Genomic DNA, 27,877 nt, shown 5'->3' on the forward strand with positions numbered 1-27,877 from the left:
GACACAGAGCAGCTTTCTTTGAAGGGCTACAGCCCCCAAGGGTAATGTCTTTCTCTAATGTCACCCATCCCCAGCCACCTTTTTCAAGGTTTTCTCATTTTAACAGAAAATCAGTGTTATTTCAATGAAAAAAATGCAAATTAGGCCATGACTGTACAAATTGGAATACCTAAAGAAACAATTCCAACAACAGGCATGTTGCAGGGCTATTTTTGAAGGAATTGTCATTTTGCTCTAATTGCCTGCTCTCATATAACTCCTTCCTGCATCTCCCAGTACTTTGCCTGATCATCCCACCACAGTGGAAGTCTACTCTTCACTCCTGCTGGCTCACCCCTTCCAGAACCCTCCATGTCTAACTAGAACTCTTTGATTCCTGGTGCATCCAATGCCAGGCAGTTCAGCATTGGTCAAAACAGCATGAATTTTCTTCCAGCTGTTAAAATAATCAACATTCCAGACAAATAAATTCATAATAATTTTCATTTCCCTTTAGGATCCAATGAGCCATATTTAATTATGCATATTTTTCTTCAGAAAAATAATATTGTTGCCATAGCAATATTCTTCCTACCATAAACTTTGAGTTTAATGATTTCCATCAGCCTTCTACAGTAAGAACAGAATTAGTCATGCTGCTATCAGCAAGCATCCCCAACTTAATTTTCCTCAGAACAATTTTCACTTCAGAATGTAAACACCTTTTTTGAGTATACAGAGCAAATTGACCAAAAGGGCAAGATTTTAAAAGCTTGGTTCCACACTTAGCACACAAAGGAGCTCTTACTTGCCTTTCAGTAAACAAGAGATCTCTGGAGGTGCTGTCCACACAAATTTCACTTTCAGTGAGTCTGCATTCATACCTATGAGTTTTTGCACAGGTTTCCTTCATATCCTTTGGGCTTTCACAGTGGAGAATATGAAGGAAGAAGGGGCCACTGCAGCCTTTTAATTAAATGAATGCAGGAGTTTCCAGCAGTGAGGAGGGGAGGAGGGTCAGTAAACCTGTACAGGTAACCCAGCTACAGCACAGGTAGGGAAAGCAACTTCCATCAAGCGACTTGTGCAGATTTCAGTCTCAGAGAGGGCAAGGCTAACTTCTCACCAGATGGACAGACCACCATGGATGGCTTCTAACCTCTTCAGAGAAGCACAAAGCTGGTGGGAATACAAACACTTGTGAGGAAGCCATGTGAGCTGACCTGGGCAGAACTTTGCTCTCTGTTTTCTTGAAAGGTCTTATGGGGAGCAAGGCTTGCACAGTGCAGAAGAGAAGACCATGGGATCCTCCACTGCCATCCCAGTGGGAATGTACTACACCCAGTCTGCCCCGCATGGGGAGTAGCACAACAATCCTTCTGAATTTTCTGGGGAGCTAAAAAGCTCAGATCACTCCCTGAGAACATTTCTCTCTTCTACAGGAAGCCTACTGAATCTAGTAAACTGTAAAGAGTTTCTAAACCTTTATGCTTGCCCAGTTCAGGAGCTCAGGCATGGTCAATGTCAGGATACTTTGGCTAACAGTAAAATGGAGAATCATCAAAGAAAAGGGAAAAAACCCAACAAAACAAACAAACAAAAAAAGTAAAATAAAATACATTAAAATCCATGTTCTCTGATACACTGATTACCTCACTTAAAGCAGAATAAGATATTTCTGCTTTCTTCTTGTGAACAAAAGAAAGGGGGCATATTTAACCCAAATCACTTCAAAAATCTAGTCTGTTCTGCAGCCTCACAAATACCTAGAAAATGAATGTAAAGGGAACAACAGTGAACAGTCCTCTTTTTGATGACAAAGAACATAAGCTTATATACATAAAAAACACACCTACCAAGAACAGACTTAGCATGGGCAGCCACTTGAAGCAGAAGAAAAAATGAACTCAAAAAATTACAGTAACTGAAAATTTTGCTATCCTTCAACACGAATCAATATGTGCAGAGCATATTACATGGCCAACCGTACTCCTAGTGTTGATTAAGTAAACTCATTTCAGTGTGTCATAAAATTTCACCGAAATTCTCTTGTTGATTTTTGTCTGCATTTCATAAAAAGCAAAGAGGTTTGGTTTGCCCAAAACAGGAATTCAGGCAATAGCATTTTTGAACTTGAAAAACTAATCTCAACCATAAGGTGTCACTGTAGTTCAAGTCACAATTATTTATTTACACCCTTACACAGAAAATCCAATTTCCTCTTATTTCCATTCAGATGAACAAACTCACCTGATGTGTAATACCCAGCACACACTAAAGTTTTTTACTAGTTCTTTCCAAATTTTTAAACCATGATGACTTGCCTAGTGTTACACAACTCAGTTCCCATTTCTTTTGCCTTCCAGCAAGGAAATAATTGGGGAACTGGAAAATATGAGAAAACAGCTTTGGAATCACCACAGCCTGAGCTCAATGAAAATTCTGGAGGCAATGGCTTCTCCAGGAGGTCAAGGTCTTCTGTGCTGACAGCTCTCTGGCATCCTGCAGAGCCTTCACAGATCAGTTCACATGAGAAACTTTACAAACTGGTTCTCTGAAATGAGGCTATCGAGCCACTCTACACTGACAGCAGTGTAAACATCCCTGTAAGGGAAAACTTTCACCTTCTCTGCATCACAACTGTTTAATCACTACCTGCTTCCCATATTACCAAACACTTTTTCAGAGGTTATTAACTTCCTGTCCTATTGTACAGAAGGGACATTGACTTGAACTCTGAAAAGGAAGATCTTACCTGAGAATTAATGATCCGCATGGTTGTTTTATTGCCAACGTCTTTTTCATAGCCACGTGTTGGAGCAGAATTAAATCTTAAAACAGCATCATGAGAATCTAGAAGCACAAATGAGGGGGTAACTTTTTTCTTAGCATGCTGAACAGTAAGATAAAACCAGTTATCTAAACTAATACAAAGCTTACACATTTGTCCTAATCTGGATATTCTAAGGATGATGAATGTTCTGCTATGCACAAACAAAAATCCTCTTGCATCTGCCATATGTTATTAACATAAAAGCCCACTGGGAAAAAAGTTCAGATTAATCTATTAATTTAGCATGCAATACTAAAATACTTCTCTTAATTGGATAGACTTACTGTGGGAAGACTATTAGTACACCCAGTACACACAATTGCTCACTACTTCTATCACAAAATTTACAGAGAATTACTCCATGGAAAAGCATGTAAACTGCAAGGATATCTAATTGCACATTTGAATGAACAACAATGTTTAACGACAAGATTGTGTTTCACAGTATTTTATAATACGTGAAAATCTCAGACTACCCCAAATCTATTAATCATACTGTGGACCTATTCTCAAGCTCAGTACAAATCTTAAAGAGCCTCTGTATGGCAGCCAGCCCACACATCTGCTCACACAAAGAAACCTCAGGATCCCTTGGTAGCAAAGATCTAACAGAACTGAACTGTCAAAGTTACTGCACAAGCAGTTGACCTTGGAGTCATGGAGAAGAGAAAGCAGCTCTAGGTCAAGTATGGGTCAAAGGTAGACACCACATGCAAGCCTCCATTGGATAAGAGATAATCACCCTCCCAGTGCTTTTTTCAAGGGGATCTCAAAGCCCAGAAGGTGTGAAGGAGAGCAAGACATTTTATTCACTGTCTAGAAACAACAGCCCCTGCTGGTAGGTGGTATTTGGTCTGTTTTTATCCCTTCTGTCCATGGCAGCTGAGAATATGAAATGCCTTAACTGACAGGTAGTCTGTATAGCTGCTCATCTCTAGTCATTTAAAATGTGTTATCTGTAGCTTAAAAACTGGAAGAGACAAAAGTCTCCAAAGATAACCAACATGCCTCAATGGAGTCTTGGCTTGCTCCTATCAAACTGGGATCAACTGGGATCTTTCATCTTTTCCCTCCTTTACTCTGCACTTCTTGTATTCCATACAGGGAAACATGGTGTGGCATGCAGCCAGCAGTCTGATCTCAGACATATATGTTAGCATTAACATGTCATGTCTGAAAGGAGAGATTTTGCCAGATGCCCACCAAACCCAACTCTTCAGAACCTTATGAGTGGAAATTTATTCTGTGTCCCATGCAGGGACGGCCCTAGCCTCAACACCCAGACTTCATCTACCAAGCATCTTGATTGTGCAGGAACTAAAGGAAATGAAGAATCTGCAGGTACTTCACATATTTGGAGAAGGAAAAGAAAAACACAAGCTTGTTGTAATGAATTTAAGAACATAAATTTGGGCCCATGATCGACAACTTTTAGACAGTCTGTTGACTGAGAACTGGATTATGAAATGGAAATTGTATGATTTGCAGCTTGTGAGACAGCGTGATGCATTTCTCTGTGAGACAGCGTGATGCATTTCTTTGTGAGACAGTGTGATGCATTTCCAACAACACTCATGCTGATTCTTCATAGACAGATGAAAAACTTCTTCTTTGCCAAAAATAGCTGGTTTTAAATAAACTGATTTTAATCTTAGTATGTGTTTGTAGATAAGCATTTTAAAGACCAAAAACCTTTGGGGTTTGATCACAGATCCCTGTTACTTCCTACGATGCCAAAATAATTGGTTCTCTCAATTAATATCATGATCACAATGGAAGTGTTTGCTATACTTGTACAGTATTTCCATGCCTACTTTCATTTAAAAACAGTCAGAGGGGTGGGGGAGAGGAGGGCAAAAGGCAGAACACAAATTAACATTTTTGCTTGTGTTTCTAATAGGAACACAGAAGAGGGAGCTAAAGGCCTATGAAGGGAAATGTCCTTCACTACTTTCATAGGTATTTTTTTCCCTCTCTTGGGAGAATAAACCATGGAATCACAGAATGGTTTGGCTGGGGAGGGACCTTTAAGACCATCTAGTTCCAACCACCCTGCCATAGACAGGGACACTTCCCCTAGACCAGGTTGCTCAGAGCTCCATCCAACCTGGCCTCGAACATTTCCACGGACAGGGCATCCACAATTTCTCTGGACAATCTGTTCCAGGGCTTTACCACCCTCACTGTAAAGAATTTCTTCCTAACAACTATCTAATTTAAGCCTCTTCTCTTTTACCTTAAAATTTCTCTCCCTTGTCTACCATTGCTGTAAGCAGTCACTGGGCCCCCCAAAGTCTGGGCCAAATCCTCTCCTCAGTCACCGGTGTCTGCCCTGAGAGAGTCTTATAAAAAACCTTCTGTGATTGCTGGTGCCCCAACATCTCCTTGCACAACACGTATGAGATCTAAAAATTCTGTGTGGGCTTTTTCAATCTTCCTCCCTTTAGGTGGCATCAGATGACAATTTCCCATTTAAATCCAAAGTTCTTCTGTAAGAAATGACATAAGGTTTGGTGCCCAGAAGCTTCCTAAGCAAATGGGTGCACTCAGGAGCAAGCAGGCCCCAGGTACCATGTCAAGCACCCAAGTCCATGTCTGGGCTGCACCTGAGTGAGCAAATATGTCTTGAAACATGCTGTAATACGTGATTATGTAAATATGTCACAATGTGCTATGGATTCTACAGTACAGCACTAATCCATACTGGTGTAAACTGGTTGTAGTGGGGAAGACTGACAGAAGATTCTGTTTCAGTCAAAGATAACATGCTGGAGAAGGTAGGAACTGCTAAGCTTTTTCACCCCAAAGATTTCTACCCCAGCAAGGCTTCCTATGGAATTAGGGGTTACCCTGGTGTGATTTTAGCTGCAGGCTAGCTGGGCACCTTTGCTGTGCTGGAAGCACATTGCAAGAGTTTGATAATCCTAGAAGCTCCAACATATCCCAGAGATTTAAAGAAAACCTATCAGTGTCAAAGAGATGACACAGAGTGATGAGGCAAGTATTGGGATGTGAAGTCCTGGAAGATGGGAGGATTAATGAGTGAACATCAAAAGGTTTTTTATGGAGTGCTGAAGGAGATAACTCTTCTTGTTCCAGAAACAAGTTCTGAAACCTTTCATCCTTCTTTCAACACTCTTAGCATACTGCACATGTACTACTAAAATGAAGAACTACTGAGATATTAACACAGGTAGTAGCAATATTTAAAAATAAAAAAATAGAAGTGACCTGGACTAGTTTTATGGTCCCACCATCCTTTTCTGAATAGCTGCTACAAAACTCCCACCTTGAGGTGGGGGAGTCTGAGTGACACTGACATCTCAGCACACCTGTAACCTCACTGACTCAGTGTGGCAATGGGAAAACAATGGGTGAACACATTTGAACTCACTGAAATTCAGTCTCAGAAAAGAGGCCAGGGGACTTGATGTCAGTGCATGAAGCTACTCAAGGGTCTGAATTCCTTATGTCTGTGAACTCTAAACCAGCAAGAGATGAAGAGGACACTCTACTGCTTCTTGACATGGAGACAAATGTCTCGGCCAGCCACACAGCAGCAGTTGTGAGCTACTGCAAAATAAAGACCAGTGTAACACAGCTTTGCAGAATAAAACCTGAACATAGCTCTAATCTGCTGAAGAAATAAATGCAAGTTGCACACAAATGTTGAATGTGGCAGATCTGATGTAACCAGTTCTGCCTCCCTACTACAAGATGTAATATGATAAGAAAGCATCATTGTTTTCTTTAAATTAGATTATGACTTCAGGCCTGATTTTCCTTTCAGTTATGTTGTTCTGAAAGGGAACAGCCTCACTGAAGTCCATTAGTTTACATTCATGCAACTGTAGTAAGACAGAACAACCAGACTTTACAGATCTGTGCTTGAGAAGCATGAAACTTTTGAAATTTAAATATGAACATGCATATACATACACACACACACACACACACACACATAGATGCATTTCACCCACCTATTTCGTCCCCCAGAGAGGAGTTCAGTATTGCACCAGCAGACATAACTACTGCACAGCTCCCAAAGCCATGTGCATATAATTTGACCAGTGGAATTTGGGGAACGTGCTTTTCCCATCCAAGAGTGGAGAAGGGAGCCTCCTTGCCATCTATTGTTTTCACATTCACTCTTTCTTTTAGCTCACAGAATAGCTGGTCTCCTGTCAACTTGGAGTTTCGCTTCCCCTTGAACCGCACCCCATGCTTATTGGTACTCAAATAATCTTTCATCGCCTTCTGCAGTCGAGGGTTTAGCATCTTGGAAGAGACATCCCCTTTCCAAAGCTTGTAAAGAAAGGATTTCGACATTGTGGAATACAGCCCATCCCAGTCATCAGATTCATTAAGCATCTGGCCTCTCCTATGCTTTGTGCTCCTTCTCCTCGTTCTTCTCTGATGGCTCCAGTTGCTCTGTAAAACATTTCCTTTTGGATTATTCACATCAGCTGAAATGAAGTTTTCCATCTCTTGAAGGCGGTTGTGTGACTGAGGCTGACCAGCAGCAAATAAATAATCATCATTCACTTGATAGAAAGCACTTTTTGATTTTCTTCCTAACTGGGGTGGGAAAAACTCATCTTCATTTCTAAAGTCCTCTTCCAATACAGTCCATTTCTTAGAATTTGCAGTCCCAGATTTAAAAGTACCTAGGAGATCTTCATTAAGAAGTACCTCGTTCCCATCAATGGTTTCAGAGAATGATGGGTCATGAATGGCTCCCATGATGACTCTCTGCTTGCCCTGAAGGGGCAGAAGTCTCTTGGTTTCAATGTAAGAAAAGGAACTTGGAACTGGTTCAGCAGTGTTGCTATCTGTAAAATAGATGAATATCACCAAGAAAAGCAGGCCCCATGCAAAGATACCAAAAAGCATGAGTTGTTTCCATTGCTTCAAGTTAGGTTTCATGGCAATGCCTTTACCACCTCCTCTGTGCCTTGAAGTATTGGTGAAGGAAAATGAAACCTGTAGAGAACATCAAATGCTATTAAAAATCATTCAAAAAACAAATACAACTTAGAAATATCTTAACACATATTGATAGATGGTGCAGAATTAATCTCCAGGCAGTAGCACAAAGGATTCAGTAGCAGAAACACACTCCAGAGCCTGCAGACACTGTAGGAGTGACACGCTTTGGCTGTAACCACACCGTGACAGCTGCTAGCTGCAAAAGAAGCCGGTGGCCAGTTTCTACAGTAACTCTGGATCCTGCCTTCGGGGAGATCATGTGTCTGCCTGCTTCTGCTATACCCAGCATAGAATTAGGAGAGCAAAAGCAAAGCCCCTGCCTGGCTGCACGCACAGAAGCTGTCTTCTCTTTACCACTGAAAGTCCTCACGCAGGGGAACTGTGAGCAAGCCTGTCTCCAGAGGGACCAGGCAGGGAGCACAAGCTCTACATTGCAGCCCTCCTCTGCCCACAGCCTGGAAATGATGGTGTTCGGTGCATATCATCAGGGGGTGAAGGGTAGAGCATCACACAAATGGGTCAGAGGGGAGCCTTCTCCTCAGCGGGTATGAGCTGGCACAGCCCCAGTGGCTGCATCATTTCTTGCCTGGTATCAGACCTGAGTAAGAGCAACTCCTGCACCTCTGCTACAGATGCTGCACTCACACTGAAGTGGCATGAAGGAGTTGCGCACATCAAGGTGCCAGGGGGTTTATATTTCCCAAAAACGAGAATGGGTGGCACAACTATCTAAATACATTCCTTTAGGATAAGATTGAGATTTACATAAGGGGAGTGGGTAGAGAATGTCAGACCTAGTCCTGGAAATATGTGCCCTATTAATACCTGGGGGTTTTGGACAGCTTGTGCATTAGTGGAGGGATGCATGGTCCAAATGAAACAAAGTTTGACTGAGGGGGCTGTGTTCCAAGGAAAATACATACCACATTGCTAGACCATCGAGCACACTATGCCCTTACACGAACTCACTTGCTTAATCAAGTGGTGTGACTATCAGTTACAAGCCTGACTGAAGCAAATCCCCACCACAAGCCTTACCATTCACCTCCCTGCACCACAATCATCATCAGTGTAACTCAATGTACTAATTAGTGACAGATCACTCACCTGGATCCAAATTAAAAACAAATCATACCCCTTCTGGAGTTTTCTTTCTAACCCATTTGTTTGGATGGCAACTTAATGGTGGGACTTAAAACAAGCCACTTGTACCAGCCAGCTGTGATCAGTAAAGGGGAATGGGAGCAGGGGCAAGCTTGTATTTCATTACCAGCCTGCACCTCAGGAGCCACCATCTCATCACATCACATCCAAACAGCTTACAGGCCTGTGATAACACACTGCCTGCTCCCCCTGGCCATCAGGAGGGACCAAAACCACAGTCACCACACGGTATCACCTTTCTGCAAGCTGCAAGTACATCAAAGCTGAGTGCAAAGTTTAAACCAAGGCTGTAACTAAGACTGTGTTTTCACATGAAAAAGAAGCCAGCAGTAACAGCAGTGTAAGACGTTCTCCTTCTGTCCTTCATTCCTGCACTGTGCCTCTGCTGCTGCCAACACCCCCGTGTGTGGAACTGATACAGGAGGGAAATACAGGTTAGAGAGTTTTCTTGGGTTTTTGGTTTGTGGGTTTTTTTTTGGTTTTTTTTTGGTTTTTTTTTAACTGGGTCAGCCCCTTTATCCACTTCAGTGTAGTCACACATCCAGTTGTTTCAGCACAAATGGGTAAATCACCTACCACAATGTAGAGGGAGAACAAACCGCAGGTGGTATTAGCAGAGATAACTGAGAGATGTTTCTGCTGACCTCCAGAGAATGTGAGACTGCACTATAACGTCTCCAAACCGTCCATTTTAACGATCTCGACAAAGACAACTGACTTTGGGGCTCAAGGCAGTGTCCAGCCAGAGGGAGGATTCATAAAGTTATGCTTGGATGACCAAATTTCATTGCAATTTCTAATACACAGAAAAAAAAAATCATGATTGTGATAACCCAGTGCTCCACATATGTTTGGCTTGGCTCAGCTCACAGAAACCACACGGAAGAAAGCTATTACTCCAACTGACCCATTTCCTACTTGCACTCTGCTGCTGCAAGATTGCTCTCTGCAGTACCTCGACTCTCCCACACCTTCCAATTTTAAATCACTGCAGGTGATGTCCTGTGGGAGTTGCCTTACAGTATATGGCTGTTGTGCCAGTTAGGTCTGCCCTGAAGTTATTGCAACCTGCCCACTCATCAGTGTTCAGATGGTTCGCATTTTAAAATCAGCATTCTTCACCCATCTGAACTGCTTTCATCTCTTTTTATCATTTTCCCTGATGTGTTTCCCCAGCACTTTTCAACATGTGGCTTCCAAACCACTGTGTAAGTTAGTCTTTGCTCAGTCAGATGTTTCTCCTGCTGAATATACATTTCTTACAAGATCTGCAATGGAAGCATCTCTCATGATCTTTTTAACAGATAAGCTTGCAGGAAGCCAAAGTCATAAAGGAAGAGGTCACTAATATTTTGCACTGAGTCACGTAGCAAGTCCAGACACAATTTAATCTATAAATGTTACAATTTACTCATTCCCCCACCAGCTTTGTTGTATCTTATAACCAGAAGTTGCTAAGAAATAGAAAGGTTTAGTCCTAAATCAGGCGTGACACTACAAATTTCTAATTGTCTGTGATCATATGTTTGGCACAGCAGATTGCCACAACATAATAAGTCAAGACTCAGTATTCAGCCTAAAATAAGAAAAAGGACTGAGATGCATTATTAATTATTTTTAAATTAAAGCAAACAAAAATCTGACCCCCCAAGCCCTCCACAACACTTATGTCATGAAAGCACACTCATCTTGGTCAGTATGCACGTATTAGCATGCATATGATTAACTTCACTGTGCAGCAAAAAATACCTGTTATGAACAAAAATTCAGTTAATATTTTTTTTGTGAGTAAGAGTTGCAGGGGGGCAGCCAGGTCTCAGGCGCTGCCAGGATTCTTAGTGCTTTGTTATTGTAATACCGGGTCGTTAAGGCTTATCTCCTTCTTTTGTATTAGTAAAAAGCCTGGCTGGGTGGGGAAATGGCCCTTCCCCGAGGCAGTGCGCCCTTCCAGCATAGGGAAGACACCTGAGAGGGTGGGGGGGGTTATGCAAAGTGACTCCAAAGTCCAGAATGCTTTGTGGGACCCCGACTCGAGATGCAACGAGAAAACCCCAAAAACAACGAGCCAAATAAGAATTGAGAGACTAAAGTGATGTCTGGATGTGAGGAGCCGAGTGCTGAGCCTGCAGAGATGCTGAACACCTTCGGAGCCCCTCTCGCCCTGAGCAGGGAGTGGTCCCAACGCCGGGACCAGACGAGACCGAGCCAGGGAAAGCAACATCTGACGGGGACCTCATGCCCTAAGGCTCCCACGAGGACTGGATCCCCCGGCTCTGCCCCTATGGACAGAGCTGCGCATATCCTCCTCCTCTGAGTCGCCCTGGGAGACGCGACGGGGACTGCAGCCCTGCCGAGCCACCCAATCCTGAGCTGATCACTTTTAATAAAGGCATTATAAAGGAGAAGAAGTCTCCTGGCCTTGTTTATTTCAATACCCACATAAAACAAAAAAACAGCACCCAACAATATATTTGTATTTGACACTACAAGCAAAAGATGAGGCACCAGTGAGAATAAATCCAAAAACTTTACACATTAACTACTGCAGAAGCTTATCTGCAATTCCTTGTTACCAGTGAGGCCTCAGCAAGGATACCCAAATCTCTTGAAAACTGGAGCTATGCAGGCAAATCTCTGTGCTGCTTTAATGTTTTTTGCTCACAAGAAATGCCTTGTCCTCCAGCAGTACAGCTGAGCTGGAAGCAAATTCAAGGTCATTACTGTATTAGTTGCAATAGGACCTCTACAACCTCACAGCATCTTGAAGGCTGTGTGTCGAAAGCTGCACGAAGTTCAGAGAAATATAATTTTATCTTATCTCCCTCTACACTAAACATCCAGTCCTCTCCCCCTCAGCCCTCGCAGCTTCTCACACCTCACAGTCCCTGGCTTTGAAAATGTTTGGGAGGAGAGGGGAGCCCTTCCACAAGCTCCCCACCATCCTCCTGCTGGCAGCAGACCCCTCTGCTGCTCAAGGGGGATCTTCCTCAGCACCATTGGGGGATGCCCCTGGATTCCTGCCCTGTGCTGCCTTCAGCAGCACATCTCAGTTGCAAAGAGAAAAGCATTTGTGTAGGAAACCAGAAATGAGGATTGCAACGAATTACACTGGCTAAATAAATAAAAACAGGTGGTTTCATGGGTGCAATTACTGAAGTCCACTGGATGCTTCAGGATAAGCTTTCATCTCTTTTACCTATGCTCAACATACAGCTTTTGAACTGTTAAAGCAATTCTACACAAGTTTTTAAATTATCATTAGCATTTCTTATTGTCTCCAAATTCACCCCCACCCCCTCTGTAATAATCTCCTTACTTACAGGCTGCTGGAGTCAAAGCTGCTGCAGAGGAGGAGCAGAGGAATAAGTCTACCCCTGGGGGAAACACTGTAGATTTAACCCAACCCAGCTTCCTCTCCAGCAGAAGTGATAAGCCTGTTTTGCCCCAGAGGCTGAAGACCTCATTTTCCTATGTATCTTCCTTCCAATGGGCTCCTTCAATCATTAACTGATTCAAGTTCCAACTACCATATGTAGAATGCCTTTTTTTGCTTTCCCAGTCTGGCCATTCTCACAAAAGCTCTGGAAAACATGAGGCAAGGTACAAACCAGTGAAGTGGGCAAAAAGGGAAGACTTTCTTATTTGCTTAATAGAAGTCTTAGCAGCAGCTATGAAAAAGAAAGGCAAACCCCAATGGTATCTTTGAGGCATCTCAGGAAATAAAGGCAACTCCCCAGTGGAAATTAAAGGCTGATTTTCCAGAAGCAGCACCCACTTGTGGGAAATTTCATCTTGCCAAGCTCAGATGCAAGAAACCAAAGAGTTCCCCCTCCCTTTATAAAGCCCATTGTTTTGCAACAAGGAGCACTTTTCATTTTTCTAAAGTAGGCCTCCTGACTATTTCTTAAATGAGAAGAGATGGATAAGGGAGATTTTTTTAATTCCTTTGAAACATTCCTTCCTTTCAACACTGTCTATTGTTAAAATTAATTTGTACAGACCCTGGCAGCTCAGAGGTCAGGATGGTTCAAGTTGATGTGCTAAGATGTGCACTGTTATGTTAAACAGGGTTTTTCTTGGCTGCAGCTTTGCAGCAAAGGTCACCACAGGGTTATTTGGGGTAGCAAATGTTAGCTGTGGGCAACCATTCCCAAAGGGCTGAGAATCAAACCAAAGTTTATTTGATGGAAAGCTTAGGCAGCCTGAACAGATAGCAAATGCTCTGTTAGTTTGCTGCATCTCTTAGTCAGCTAATTCCAGAGTATTAAGAAACCTCTGGCACAGGGCAAGACAGCTGGAGGCTGCATTTCCAGGGTGGGGAATACACTCGTCCTCTCATGCAGAAAGTGCCAAATTGGTTTTAGTGTTATCACATCATTTCTGCCATGGTGGAAGCCATACAATAGGCAGCAACAGACAGACAAGCCTGTGGGGAGTGGTGCCGGCCAAAAGATGTATATTACTATGTGGATGGCCTGTGCATTTGTCTTATTGGCTCTGATTAGGTCTCCTAATTAATGAATCTCTTTTGGACAACTTCCTTGTTATTCCCAATAAATCTGGCTCTTTCCTTCAGAGGAGTCAAGCTGCATTCAGTATTTTTTGTGGCAACCTAAGACACTGTCTTCTGAAATAAAGAAAAAACACCCAAAGAAATCTGAAGTAGGATTTTTTTTTCCCAATATTGCCTTTTAAAGCTATATTTAATTATCTACTAGAGAAAATTCCTTGAGAGGTATTCAAATAATGGTATTGCTAACCTGAACCACCTAGTGAATGTGAGTGTCTCAAGTCAGAGCATTTGGAAAGACTAGTCTCAGGTTTTTACTTCTGAGGATGCAGGCAGGCAGTGTGCCTGTTCTTCAGTCCTCGGATAAAACCAAGGATTTCAAGTTAAAGGGGGTGGGAGTGAAGCAACTTTTTTATTTATTTTTACTAATGACCCATTTCCAGGAGCTTAGGCTGTAAGAAAATTGCCAAATATAGTGAAACTTGCAGTAAAACTCACTCAAGCTGGCAACCCAGCAGCTGGAGAAATGCTCAATGGGGTTTCTGCCAAGGAACGCGTCCTAGATTATTATGTAGGAGCACAGAGGCTTAGATGCATCAGTCTCTGGGGCTTAGTGGAAGGTCAAAGTTATCTTCTATGCATCTGATATCTAGTCTCCATGCTTCATCATCAAGTTCAAGCTTCCTAGCATTTTAGCCAGCTATCACTTTCCCATAGCCCACAGACCACATACAGGTTGTCCGAGTGTGGGCTGACAGGAGGGAAATAAAAATAGAAAAGAAAAGCTGCACCAGCTCTGATCCTTCACAGGCAGACCTTCCCACCACCAGTGGAAATGTTTAACAGAGAAACAATTGTCAGGGAGAACCTGTCAGGAGCCATGAGAGCAGCTCTCACTCTGACATGCCCTGAGATTCACCACTCCAGCCAGGATTTCCTCACGGATTTCAGGTCAGGGGAGACAACTGGACCTCTGTCTTTTCCAGAGAGGTATGAGCTGACCACAGTCTTGTTATTTTAACTGAGGGTTTCTATAGAAATGTAGTACACACCACTTCATGTGGGATTCAGTACAACTTTAGTGTAAATCACTTCCAGGCTCTTTAATCAAAACTACAAAGGGGCAGAAGTGTCACAGAGTTGTGTGCAGACAAGCAGTTTTTACAACATAAATTATCCCCCAGAGCCTCTCAAGGAGTGTCTCAGAGAGTCCTGTACTACCTGTACTCAGCCTTATCTACTTCTGACCCTTTTTTGCCCTTTGCTCTTGCCACACCTTCGCTGTTTCCTGGACCTGCTCACAGCAAGGTGAAAAGGTTCAAGGCTGCTGAAGTTGCTGCAATTGCCAACAGAGCTTGGTTTCACCACAGCAACCAGGTGCAGAAACCACCACTTTGGCCACAGTCCCTGGCATGCCCTCACACACAGTAAAGAAGCAGATGAAGTATTTTCACTGCCCTTGCAGATCTACCAGCTGGGTGCTTTGGATGGGTTTTGGTCATATTTCAGCTGCCACAGCACTGTCTCTTGATTCAGATAGCAGGGAAAAAAATCCACTTGTACCTACACCAATATAAAACCACTGCAAATATCCAAAACAGTGCAAGTCACTTTTCCACAGTGAAATTCAGTATGCCACTGCACAGTCATGGAGGGATCTAGGTTTGCACAAACACCATCCCAGCAGGCTCCACTCTTCCACCTCAGTAGTTCCTCTGCAGATCCAACCACAGAGCTGCATGTAGTTTTTCTGCGCCTCCTTTGTGCAGCTCTCCTCCCTCTCACAAACTAGAGGTTGCAGAGGAACCGCAGTTGTTCCCAGGGCACCTGACCACCATGAAGGTCCTAGGAAGCTGAATGCTGTGCAGACTGAAAGATCAAGCTGGCAGGAGATAAAAGCCATGTGTGGAAACAAGGTGACCAGACTGATGGGCATCACTTACTTGTGCATCCTCCACTCACACATAACTGCTTTATTAAAGTATTTAGTTTTATTGCTGCAGTGAGGCCAATGAGGAGGAAGTGAGCTGTACACCAACACAGGGAGGAAGAAGCAGGGGCTGAGGGAGGCTGTGGCACTGGGCCAGGAAAGAAAGCCTGGCTGCAGGGCAGCAGAGAGGTCAGGAAGGCAGAGAGACTGAAAATAAACTACACCCATAGTGCTGGTGGAGGAGCAAAACAACACCTGCCAGAGAGGCAGCGACACCTCAGTACCACAGGGATGAGAACTGGAAGTGAAAACTTCCTCCCACCAGAATGATCACATCCTTCCCTTTGGGGAAGCAGCATGAGAGCCCTGCTACTGCTGAGGGAAGGCCCTGGACTCGAGCATCCTACCCTATTCCTCCCAAGATGGGGAAGAGGCTGCCACGATCCTTCAGCAGATGGGAAGCCTGGGTGAGTGGCAGGGCCCACGCTGTGTCTTCCCCCTTATTCTGGATGGCCACTCCCAGGTCAGTGTGCTGCTTCCTGCCACCCCTGTGACTGGGAAAGGGGACCCTGGAGCACTGAGCCTGGACCTTGCAGGTGGAGCACAACCCTCACACCAGGGCACTTTCAGACTGAGCTTTGCAATGGACCAGCACCCAAAAGAGTTGCACACATTTCCCCTGTGTTACTTCACACCCCATGCAGGGATGCTCCAACATACAGGCACAGATGGTGCCTGAGGACACACAACATGAGCAGGAGTTTATGCCCATCTTTGGCACGGCCTGGCTTTCTGTGGGACTTATTCCCACCCACAGAGTAAGGTTTTAATCCCAATCCTCCCTGCAAAAGCAGAGTTTAGGAGCAGCCTGTGCTTATGTTCTGCTTTCATGTGTAACTGCACAGAATGCCAGGAACCTCTTAATGCACCAAAACAAGACAGAGAGGCACAGAGAAATGGATAATACTAGTCAGTGTCTAATAAAACAGAAGAAAAAAATCCAGCCAACATACATAACTGTATTGGGTTCCCTTCCCTCTTTTTAAGGGACAGCTTTTGATACCATACTTGCAAAAATACATAATTCAAAAAAGGAAGGAAGTGCTTTGAGGGTTTTTATTTAAAGCTTGACAGGATCAACGAATCACAGTCTCATTAAATCACACAAATCTCAGGCTGCACACAAGACTAAACCACGAGAAATAGGACGTTACAAATCCTCATGCAGTTCTACACTTCCAGCACAACAGCTCATTTTATTTCTGCTCTTGGCAAGGTTAGAATAAAAGGCTTCTTTTCTTTGCTCCATAAATGTTTTTAGATGCTATATTACTTGAACTTAATACAGCAGTAATTGCCCTGAAAAAGGGCAATCTGAATTGCTTCCTTAAAGAAAGAAACATTTATAATAACACACACATGAACAGAGAGTACAGTTACAAAAGACCTGTTTGAATCTCATCACAAAAACTTGACCAAATTCACTCACTCTTCCAGGCAAAAGCAGTTGGAGAATTTTGATTTTTCACTCTAAAGCAACACTTATGAGATATACTAATTATCCACATCTCTGTGTACCAGTATATTTTTCATCTGCCAAGTATGCTCTTACTGTATGTTTCTAACACTGTAGGCACCGCTTTCCTTTTAATTACTAACTTCTTTATTGGACTGTAGTTTGTCTTTTTACATTTGTTCCAGAAAGCAAGCAACTCAGCCCTTGTTTAAAAACTCTAATATAGAACAATGTTAAACAAATTGTTCCCTGTTTCTCAGCTCTATCTCAGTGCCAGTTCCCATTTTGTTTATGTTAGCAAAATAATTGTAGGAGGATATTTAGAAAATTATCATTGTTTACATCTCATTTCTGTATATTCATATATATACATACAAACAACATTCTTTCTATGTGCTTATTTGCCTTAGTCTAAAAGCTTGAGTAAAAAATTTCACCCTGGAAGAAGGCTTGCCAAACTGAAGGATGAAGTCAGTTAAGCCCTTTGTTACATTACAATCTAAAAATGAAATTTCCTGGACTGAAACAATTTTCCCTTCTTTTTTGTATATTTTAATACTTAACATGATTATGCTGATAATAAGCCAACCTACACTAGCTGGGGTATTTTGGTTGGCTTCCTAAAACAAAATGAAGTGGTATTAGTATTTCCTCCCCACCTCTTTCTTTCTCTCTCCAGTCTGGCACTGTTTTATGCATGGCTGTGGGCAAAATTAGTTTAAACTATGACTAGCTCAACAGAAATCTCTTCTGTGGGGGATACAGCTGTTTCTAACCTGACATGAACCACTGGAACCTGAATCCTATCTCCCTGGAAATTTTACAGATTTAAAGAGAAACAGGATCTCTAACAACTACCAGCATGAAACTAGCATGAGCAATTGTGACAAACCAAGGTTGCTGGCTGGGTGCTTCATCCCCTTTGTCAATCACTGATGTTCATGTGCAGCACACAAGGTGTCTTTTCCCCAGCACTTGCCATCCATTCCCTACAAATACAACTGACTTTTACAAGATGGAAGGTAGCACAAAAAGGATTGCTGTGCTATTGCTTGAAAGCTCTAGCACCATTAAAACAATGAGACACAGAGGTAAGTGAGAAGCCATACAGAGCTGGCTAGCTCCCAAGATTATTTATAGTAGTAGTTTTTGTTATAAAAGTTAGAAGGATGGGATAAGATTGAGACCACCCTCACTGGATATAACTGGAGTTACCATTTGATGGTAATTTTCCCCATCAAAAGAGACAGCAAAACCTAAAACCTTTTATTTTGAGACCTACAGGCTACTACAGATGAATCTGTGAAAAAGTAAATACTTTACTTTACAAGATACTTGGTAGAGTTTTTTTTTTGGTGCCTTTATCTCTAGAGTAAAGTCCCAATTTAAATACTGACTTTAAAATCTGAAGCTAACCAGTATAAATGCAATACAGTCCCTTCCTATGATTGTTCAACAGGCGGCACAATCAAAATTTTCATTAAAATATTTCTTAGTATTTCAAATACTGGCTATGCATTTCTTGATTTTCAGCAAACAGGAAAGCTTGTTACCACCAATTTCAATTAAAAAGCTCTCCTTATAACACTGCCTTTAAGCAGCCAAGACATGCAAAGCCCTGCCTGCCTTTTGCACACTCTGTTTAGATGATGTAGATGCATCTGCTGAGAAGGTGCTGATGAAGTGCATCGTCTTGCCCAGCACAGAGCACAGCCATCCTCTCATCAAGATGTCAGAAACATCCCAAACTCTCCCTCTCCTCTCCTCTCCTCTCCTCTCCTCTCCTGTCCTCTCCTGTCCTGTCCTGTCCTGTCCTGTCCTCTCCTCTCCTCTCCTCTCCGGCTGCACACTGACAACTCAGCGTCCATGGGAACAGATACACAGAACCAGACCTGCGGCAAGGGGCACGTGGGGTGTGCCCCCCCTGCCCTAGCAAACCCACCTGCTTCCTCTCCCAGGGAACTCTTTGAGACAGTGCTTGCTTCTCTTCTGGCTCGTGCCCTTCCCAGGAAACAGGAGTTTTCCCTCACCATGGCACCATTTGCCATTTAGGAAACATACTGGCAACACTCAAACCAGCCACTGGGAGAATTAGGAAAAAGGTTTGCAATGGTGGAGATGAAACATTTATGTGATTTTGACCCTTGCCTAGGATAATACAACCTCAACCCTTGCCTGCAGCTCTTAAGTGCTAAAGACATGAGGTAAGCAATAAAGTAAAACCAATTCACTGCCCTAAATCAATCAGAAGAAGGTTTTCTCTACCAACATGAAGAGTCTTGTGAAAAAGAAATCCTTGTTTTAACATAGATTGATTCCTCAGCAACATCCAATCCTGTCAAACATATTCTGCTAATGGGGTTTAGTCTTCCTTCAATCCCATTCAGACAGTAAATAAATGGGGGAAAACATTAGTCTGATCTAAAAACTAATGCTTAAGATTTCTAAAATTTTCAGAATTTTTGTTTTTATTTTCTGATTTATATCTATGCTTCTAGTTGGCATGTTAGTAGAAATGTTTTACTAACAATTAAAACTACTACAGCAGATATAGACTAAACTACACAGGATGACTGCAAGCAAAGCAAAATTTTCCTACTTTCATCACACTGGATTGTTAGGTCCTTTTAAATGTTGGAGAAAAACGCATTGAAGTTCATACTAAAGATGAGTATAAAAATGCAAATAGATATATTAGTAGCAATCATGAATGATGTCAAGCAGTGACAAGACTCTTGTTCTGGTGTTCAGCTGTGTTCAATCTGCTCCAAACTCTTTCAAAATTTTAAGTATCTATGCAAAAACAGTCTGTTGTGCTTGCTCTGCTCCAGGAAAAGAGTAGAATTCTTACAAATCAGTATTTGGACGTGCAGCAGTACAGAAAGGTGCTGGCAATCAGGCAGGACACCTGCCACCAGTAGTAAACCTATCAGTCACCAAACCTTTGCTTTGGTGAATTGATTAAATCTTTGATTCACCTTTGGTTTGGTGAATTGATTAAACCAAATTTACCATTCCAATAAAGCAGAAGGAAATCTTTATGGGAACAGTAATGTTTTAATCCATTTCAATGCATTGCATAATTTCATAGTACTTCCAGTAACTGTAGTGATTCTTATTATATAAACCCTCCAAATGTGAAACCTGATAATAGATCCAATACACCCTGGAGGGTCATGAGAGTCACCAGGTCATTCCCAGAGGGTAATGGCAGAACTCTGTGTGCTCCCAGCACCCCACCAGGGCATTGATGCAAAGCTACAGGAGAATTCTAGAGCACCTCACAATTCAGAAGGGTAGAAGTAGTGGTATATTCAGGTAGAGGTATACAAAGATTTTAAGACAAATTTAGGAGCAGCTGTTGGCCAGTCTACTTACAAACCAAATTTATTCAAACATTTCTTGTACCTAAAATTCTGCTTTTCTACATAAAGAGCCCAAAGCTGTGAACAGTAACAGCCACATAACCTGGATTTTTTACTTCAGCATAAGAAAATGAGTACCACTGAGCTTTTCTCAAACAAGAAGGCAGACAATATGTTATGCCCAACAAGAACCAAGATAAATATTGTTTGAAGCTAGATAGGGAATGAGGAGTGACTACTCAAACCCACAAATCTGAGGTTCAGCTCTGGATCCAGAACCCCACTAACGACATTTGCACACAAGCAAGATCTCACAATCTGGATACTGTCAAAATTTTGTCTAAATATGCTGTGCTATTACAGATTTTCTTCTATTTTAGCTACTTTTTCAGATTCCCAAACCCTTTCAGATTGCTCCAAAAGCAGCAGAAACTATTAACAGTAAATTAATTTATGATGAAATGGACTTATCATACTAACTAGAGATAATTTTTTAAACTTTAATTGTTCAGATTTGATACAGCTCTTTAAGAATCCTATCCAATGTGCTTTCACAAATCTCAATGGATAATATTTATCTGACTTATTTACTAATTACTTCCAAATTACAAGTGTCCCTCAGGTCTGAATAATTTCTGATGAAAGAATGAGCAGACTTTTATACCATGAGGGAAGAGAAATTAAAGGAGAAGAATTTGTATGGTTCAGATCAGGCTAATGGCAAGTTTGATTTCTTTAAAGTGTTTTCTAACTTTATCACCACATGCAGTTAACAATTTGTATTTGCCAAGACTTCTATGCAACTGCCTTGCCTAGATCTCCGAGGGTTTTATTTAGTAAAAGGAGATAATCATTAAAAGCTATGGCAAAAGCAATATTCCAGACTGCAGATACTGTAAATGTCACAGTCTCCATAAACAAACTGAGAGTGGACAAGCACATGAGGAATAACCACGTATTTTAAAGACACTTAAACAAAACATGCCCAAGGGCACAGTGTAGAGGAGCCCATGTTTCCATCAGTGGGTAACATATTCAGTCTCTTTTCCAGGAGCTGAAGAATCCAATTTTATGTGAATTCTAATGCATCAGTTTTTGCCAAGCACACTTGTACAAAACAGGCACACTTCAGTTTAAAATCAATTCACTTGGCTTGGGCATCAGAGAATCAGGGGGAAAAATAGACTTTTAGTGTACAATATTAGCTCTCTAAAAGCATTATCTTTCTTTGAAAAATATTGTTAATATAATAAACACTTTATGTACTCTGTGTACTTTATTTACTGCTACTATTTCTCCAGCGTTTCAGCCAGTGACTGAAAGCTCCAGATTACAGCAGTGTGTCTTCTCCAGCATCACCATATCACTATAATCACCTTGATTTCCAAAATTCAGAAGTAGTACCTCTATTTTGAACTCCAAGACCTACAAACCAGTCACACTGCTATAAGTCTTGACCCAATTTCTCTTTCTCTTGATGACACTTTAATTTAGAATGACTGCTTCCAAGTCACTTGACATTTTCCATATGTACTTTGCATACATGGGACTTGCAACTGTCTTCTTTTGTAACCTCACTTCAGATTGGCAGAAAATAAATGAGGGGAACCTTTTGCTCAAAAAGATATTACATTTCAAAGAACATTTTGTTTAGGAACTCTAAATGAAAGAAACATGAAAAGTATTTAGAAAATAAGTAAGAAAAATCGGAAAGAGGGTTAAAGCAACTCAGTCAAAAAGCAAACTGCTGTGGGAAGATGCCTTTACTTTCTTGAGCTGGATCGGATGTCTATCTTAGCCGTGCTGAATTTCTCAGCAGTAAAGGCTATGAATTACTATTGGCTGCTTGACTGATTAACCATGGTGCTGGTATGCCTGAGACCTTCCAAGCACAGCAGGGTTATTGCAGCAGTAGACAATACTATAATATTGCAGCATTACAGGCTTTGCAGTTTTCTGTTCCTTCTCTCAGCTTGTGCAACGGGTTTATGACATTCCTTGGAAACTCTCATCTGGGAGCACAGGATGGAGCAGCACCAGTAGTAACTCAAAGCTCTGCAGCCCTGCAGCCTGAAGAGTGCAGATACACTATTTCTAGAAACACCAAGAAGATAAAAATTCCTTGGGGTGACCTCCTCCTTCGAGGTCCTGCTTAGCGAAGAAATCATGCAGAGAGTCACTATGTAGGCACTCCAATGCCATGCAGTGATATGTATCTGAGCTAACTTAGGAACCAAAAGATGCATCCTCATATCCACATATTTTTCTTTGCATTTCCCCTTTGATGGCTCTGGTTTAGATGCTATCATTACCTGAAGAATTCTCAGGGCACTTTCAACTGCAACTAGTTATTGTTTCACAAAAATAAAGAGCTTAATGTCACACAGGACAGAAGCAAAGTTCCACATACACAGTGTGCTCAACCCAGTGCTAGCGTCCCTATTTATCTCATGATGACCTTGCAAGAGCAATATATATTTCAGAGACTGCAAGACTTAATTATTTTAATTCCGTGGTCCAGGAGTTTTCCATAGGGTTTCTCTCATGCTTGAAGCTTTTGCAGACAATAGTGGTATCACTGGTTTAAGTAGCTGTGATCACATTACCTGCACCCTTCTCAGTGGCTGCCCATATAGAGGCACATTGATTTTTAGCTGATTCTGTTGGTCTTTTCAGTGCTCCTAATCATAAAAGGCCTGAGCAAATAGAAAACCTACTGATCACTATTTTATGCAGATACCCTTTTACAGGAATTAACCCATTGTAAACTAATGTAGGAATTGTATTTTTGGTGTGGGGTGCATTAGGCAAGAAGCAGGCATGCCCCTCTGCTACAGCTGCTAGCCAGTATCAGCACAGATGGCAAACAGGACAAAGCCTGGCCTTGCACAGACACACAGAGAAACTCCTGGCCCCATCGACTGCAGAGCTGGGCAGGTGCTGAGTGATCCAGCCTAAAAGGCAGCCCTAGCAAAGAGTCATGTACAGCACCCTGTCTCATCAGCAGCAGCACCTCCTGACTTCTGCCAAGTCTCTCCTGGGGCTTTATAACTTAAGCCCCAGAAAGAAAAATACAGACAAGCAGTGACTTCAAACACTCTCAGCCTGTGCCTCAGGGTGAGGGCTCGTTCCAGCCTGACATCTGTTCCAGCCCTGCTTGCTCTGTCCATACAGTGGCTCAATCAAACTAATTCAATGTCTTGAAATACAGCATATTTAGAGACCTTTGCTCATTTGGCTCCATCCAGCAATAAAAAGTATCTGCAATAGCCTGCTGTGGTCTTCTCATCATTCAGAAAACAGCAGTCAGAGCAGAGGAAAGGGCTGGTGCACAACCAGGTCTCACCCTGGAACAGAAGTCACTACTAAGGTGCCTCTAAGTTGTAAACTAAAAGGCACTTCCATGTAGCAGATAGGGCCTGGCGTTCGGAAGATCTCGTGATGTTACGGGAAGACAGGGCCCCTGCCCCCTCAGATAAGAAAATTAACATAGGAATGTAGCCCCCCAAACCGGATTCCAGTAACTTTCCACTTGCCCAGGTAACTTTCCATCCCCTACTAACCATAGATGGTAAGGACAGACCCCCACCTGACGTAGAAGCCCCCTAGACTATAAAACCCCACGGGAAGAGAGAATAAAGGCCTTTGATCCTCCACCATATTGGTGTCCGCGTGTTTCTTAGGCCCGAGTGACCCTGGGGAATGGGTCACCGTGCTGTCTCCTGAAACCAGGCCGCCTGCCTTGTATCAGAAGGCAACATTCTGGTGCCGAAAACCCGGGAAGCCGATCAGCGCCCGGGGAACGGGAATTCGCCTGGACGGGAGACAGCGGCTGCAGCGGCAGGTCCGACTACAGCGGGGGAGACGTCCCCGGACCGGCAAGGAACATGGAATCCTATGCAAAGGTCGTATCAGATATGCATGCACAGTTTAGGATAGAATGTAGAATTAAGTGTGAGCTCAGGAATTCTAATCTTGCTATTGCAAGGCTCCTAGAGCTCGGGACGATCGAATGTCCGGTAAATATATTATATTCGGAAGTGCGGGAGAAGCGCACTGCCGCCTTAGCAGAGGATACTAAGTCCTCAGGCAATGGTAAAAGCCTCAAAGCGTGGGGGAAAGGAGAAGAGGCCCTACGCAAGGCATTAGAAGAACAGGAGACGTGGAAACTCACGCATATACGTTTATTTCTTGCAGTAAAGCGGGGGGCGGGGGCCGCGACGCACACAGTGTCTGAGAGCGATCGGATTGAATGCGGGAATATGCCGGGGCCGGGAGCGTTCCACCCCTTCCCGAGCCTGAGCCCAGAGCCCCCATGGGACCCCCCGACCCTCTCGCGGAGCCCGCCGGGTCCCAGCCCCCCCGCGGAACCTTCCGAAAAATCCGCGGTTTCTCTATGCGTCCCTTTCCCTTCCCCGCCGGCCGCCAGCCCAGCGCGGCAGGCAGAGCGGCACGCGCAGTTCTTCTGCCGGGGACAGGCAGAGGGGGCGCGGAGTGCGGCCAGATTGTCGAACCCCGCCGGGACCGGCGGGGACTCGCCGCCGCCGTTTGCGTTTGAAGGTACCGCCGAACTGCATGGCAAGGGCGGAAGGGAAGAGGCGGGGGGCGGAGATGCAATCAGTCTGCTTGACAACACATGCACGGGCGAGGGGGGAGAAGGGGCGACCCCTGCAGTGGAGCGGGAGACCAATCAGAGCGTTCTATTCAAATTAGGTCCTTATAGGGCAAGGACCTCTCCCGGCAGGAGGCGGGGGGAGCGCAGGGAGAAGGAACGGCACCACCCCCGAAGGGAGGAGCGGGGTCGGACCGAGCCCGGCTGGGACTCGGAAACCGAGAGAGCAGAATTAATACTGTTTCGAGCGAAACCTAATAAAGCTTTAAACAATATCGGGAAACGGTCGCAACACAAACTCACCGATTGGGGAAAAACAAAGACAGCTTGTAGGGACCGAGCACCGGCAGCCTCCTTGAACGCTTTCCCGGTGGGAGTTGCCGGAGCGCAGGGAAACCAACGGGGGTCATATACCCCAGTTAACCCAGGAGAAGTCAAAGCGATTTCAGAAAGAGGAGTCAATTCAGCTGTAGTACCCACGTCTGTGAACGACCTTTCTAACAATAATGATCTGTTCACTTTTGATATTACGCAAATAAGCCGCATGCTTTTTGATGGGGCAGGGCGGATTCTATTTAAACAGGGGTGGCGGGACGACCGCGTTAGCCCAGGCTTCTGGGGAAAGGCAGCAACTCAGCGAGCTGTCCCCAGCCGGCACAGCTTTCCCTGGCAGCATCCTTGCTCCGAGCACGCCCGAGAGGGATTGTAGGAGCTGCGGGAAGACACCCCGATGCAGCGGCCCAGCCACGGCGACCCCCAGGGGGGCAGGAGACCCTCGTGCCCTGTGCCCTCACAGGGAGCGGTCAATTTTGCATCCCCGCTTACGGTGCAATGGCCGAGCGGTCGGACCAAACAAAGTGATTAAAAGCGTGCCAAAAAGAAAAACGCAACCTACCCTAAAACCTTACCCACTAGAGTTAGCAAAGTCCCAACCGGCCATGCGGAAGTCTTTCAGACAGACCGCGCAGCCAGATCGTACTCAGACCCGATCCTTCGTATGTTAGAAGCTACCTTTATATCCCTGAATGAATCCAACCCTAACCTAACCGAATCCTGCTGGCTTTGCTACGATGTCAAACCTCCCTTTTATGAAGGAATTGCTTTAAACACTCCCTTCAGTTACTCCACAGCCGATGCCCCTCACCAGTGCAGATGGGAAACCCCTCGCAAAGGGATCACCCTGAGCCAGGTCACAGGCCAGGGCAGATGCTTTGGCAATGAAACCCTAGCTAGGCGGAGAGGCAACGTCTGCACCAAAGTTGTCAAGCCTAACAGGAAAAACAATAAGTGGGTAGTCCCATCCGCACCTGGGATGTGGGTTTGCCAGCGATCTGGAGTGAGTCCCTGTGTGTCTCTCGCCAAATTTGATGACTCTAACGACTTTTGTGTCCAAGTTCTGATTGTTCCTAGGGTCCTGTACCACTCAGACGAAGAAGTGTACCACCTTTTTGAGGAACCCAGCCGGCTCCACAAAAGAGAAATAATAACAGGTGTAACTATCGCAATGCTGCTCGGTCTAGGAGCAGCAGGAACGGCAACGGGTGTCTCAGCCCTAGCGACACAGCACCAAGGACTGTCCCAGCTGCAAATGACCATCGATGAGGACCTGCAAAGGATCGAGAAATCCATCTCCTTCCTGGAGAAGTCAGTCTCCTCTCTCTCGGAAGTGGTCTTGCAGAACAGGCGAGGTCTGGACCTCCTGTTCATGCAGCAAGGGGGCCTGTGTGCCGCCTTGAGAGAGGAGTGCTGCTTCTATGCAGACCACACAGGAGTCGTGAGAGACTCCATGGCAGAACTCAGAAACAGACCGGCTCAGAGGCAGAAGGACAGGGAAGCCCAACAGGGCTGGTTCGAGTCCTGGTTCAATCAATCACCATGGCTAACCACTCTGATTTCTACCCTAATAGGTCCACTGGCATTGCTACTTCTAGCGGTTACCTTCGGACCTTGCCTGCTGAACAAGCTGGTCTCATTCGTTCAGGCCCGCCTGGAACGAGCCAACATCCTGTTCATCGGCCGGCGAATCCAACCAGGGAACACTGCCAGCCACAAGTTCTAACCTTGACTGGCGAAAGCTTACTCAGATTTACCAAACCCCGTTTTCCTTATCGAACTACAACCTTATACCTCATTTCAGTGTATGACTACCTCATTCATTTGTGAAAAAGGGGGGGGAGATGTAGCAGATAGGGCCTGGCGTTCGGAAGATCTCGTGATGTTACGGGAAGACAGGGCCCCTGCCCCCTCAGATAAGAAAATTAACATAGGAATGTAGCCCCCCAAACCGGATTCCAGTAACTTTCCACTTGCCCAGGTAACTTTCCATCCCCTACTAACCATAGATGGTAAGGACAGACCCCCACCTGACGTAGAAGCCCCCTAGACTATAAAACCCCACGGGAAGAGAGAATAAAGGCCTTTGATCCTCCACCATATTGGTGTCCGCGTGTTTCTTAGGCCCGAGTGACCCTGGGGAATGGGTCACCGTGCTGTCTCCTGAAACCAGGCCGCCTGCCTTGTATCAGAGGGCAACACTTCCAGGCCCACAAACATTTTCTCTCTGTTTTCTAATGCCTGTCTGAAATCTTGCAATTTTGAAAGCTAGATATTTCAGCCTACAGATTTTTAGACACAAAGAGAAGCAGCTCAAAAGCACACATGGAGAATACTGATCCCCAGCTTAGGCCACTGCCACCCTCACAGCTTTCCACAGCAGGAGCTGCCACTAGGGAAACCCTAAATGCCAAGCTGGCCATCAATCAGAAACATTTTTTGCCTCGAGGTCAGAGTATAACTAGGCCAACAGAGATACTCTCTTCGACTAAGCAGAGAGGGAAAAGCTGTACTAAATAGTGATCTTTCAAACCAGACACTCCAAAAAGCTCTCAGTGACAGTACGGTGGCAGTAGGACTCCAAGGGCAAATCCTTCTCCAGCAGGTACAGGGCTAATGCTTCTGCCTTACCACACGTGCCTGTAG

General features: G+C 44.0%; 1 protein-coding gene across 6 annotated transcripts in view; it reads right to left on the minus strand.

Annotated features, from left to right (window-relative positions):
* ST6GAL2 (ST6 beta-galactoside alpha-2,6-sialyltransferase 2) overlaps positions 1 to 27,877 on the minus strand; it is a 178,799-nt gene that overhangs the window by 17,931 nt on the left and 132,991 nt on the right. For all 6 annotated transcript variants that reach the window (XM_005487975.4, XM_026794017.2, XM_074535879.1 and 3 more), the window contains 2 exons: positions 6,793 to 7,795; positions 2,735 to 2,832 (listed from right to left, as the gene is read on the minus strand). In XM_005487975.4, the coding sequence (XP_005488032.2) occupies positions 2,735 to 2,832; positions 6,793 to 7,738 (1,044 nt within the window). In that variant the 5' untranslated portion in view covers positions 7,739 to 7,795. The remainder of the gene's footprint in view (positions 1 to 2,734; positions 2,833 to 6,792; positions 7,796 to 27,877) is intronic.

The sequence above is a fragment of the Zonotrichia albicollis genome, chromosome 2 (genome assembly GCF_047830755.1).
Source record: "Zonotrichia albicollis isolate bZonAlb1 chromosome 2, bZonAlb1.hap1, whole genome shotgun sequence".
Taxonomy (NCBI): Eukaryota; Metazoa; Chordata; class Aves; order Passeriformes; family Passerellidae; genus Zonotrichia; species Zonotrichia albicollis.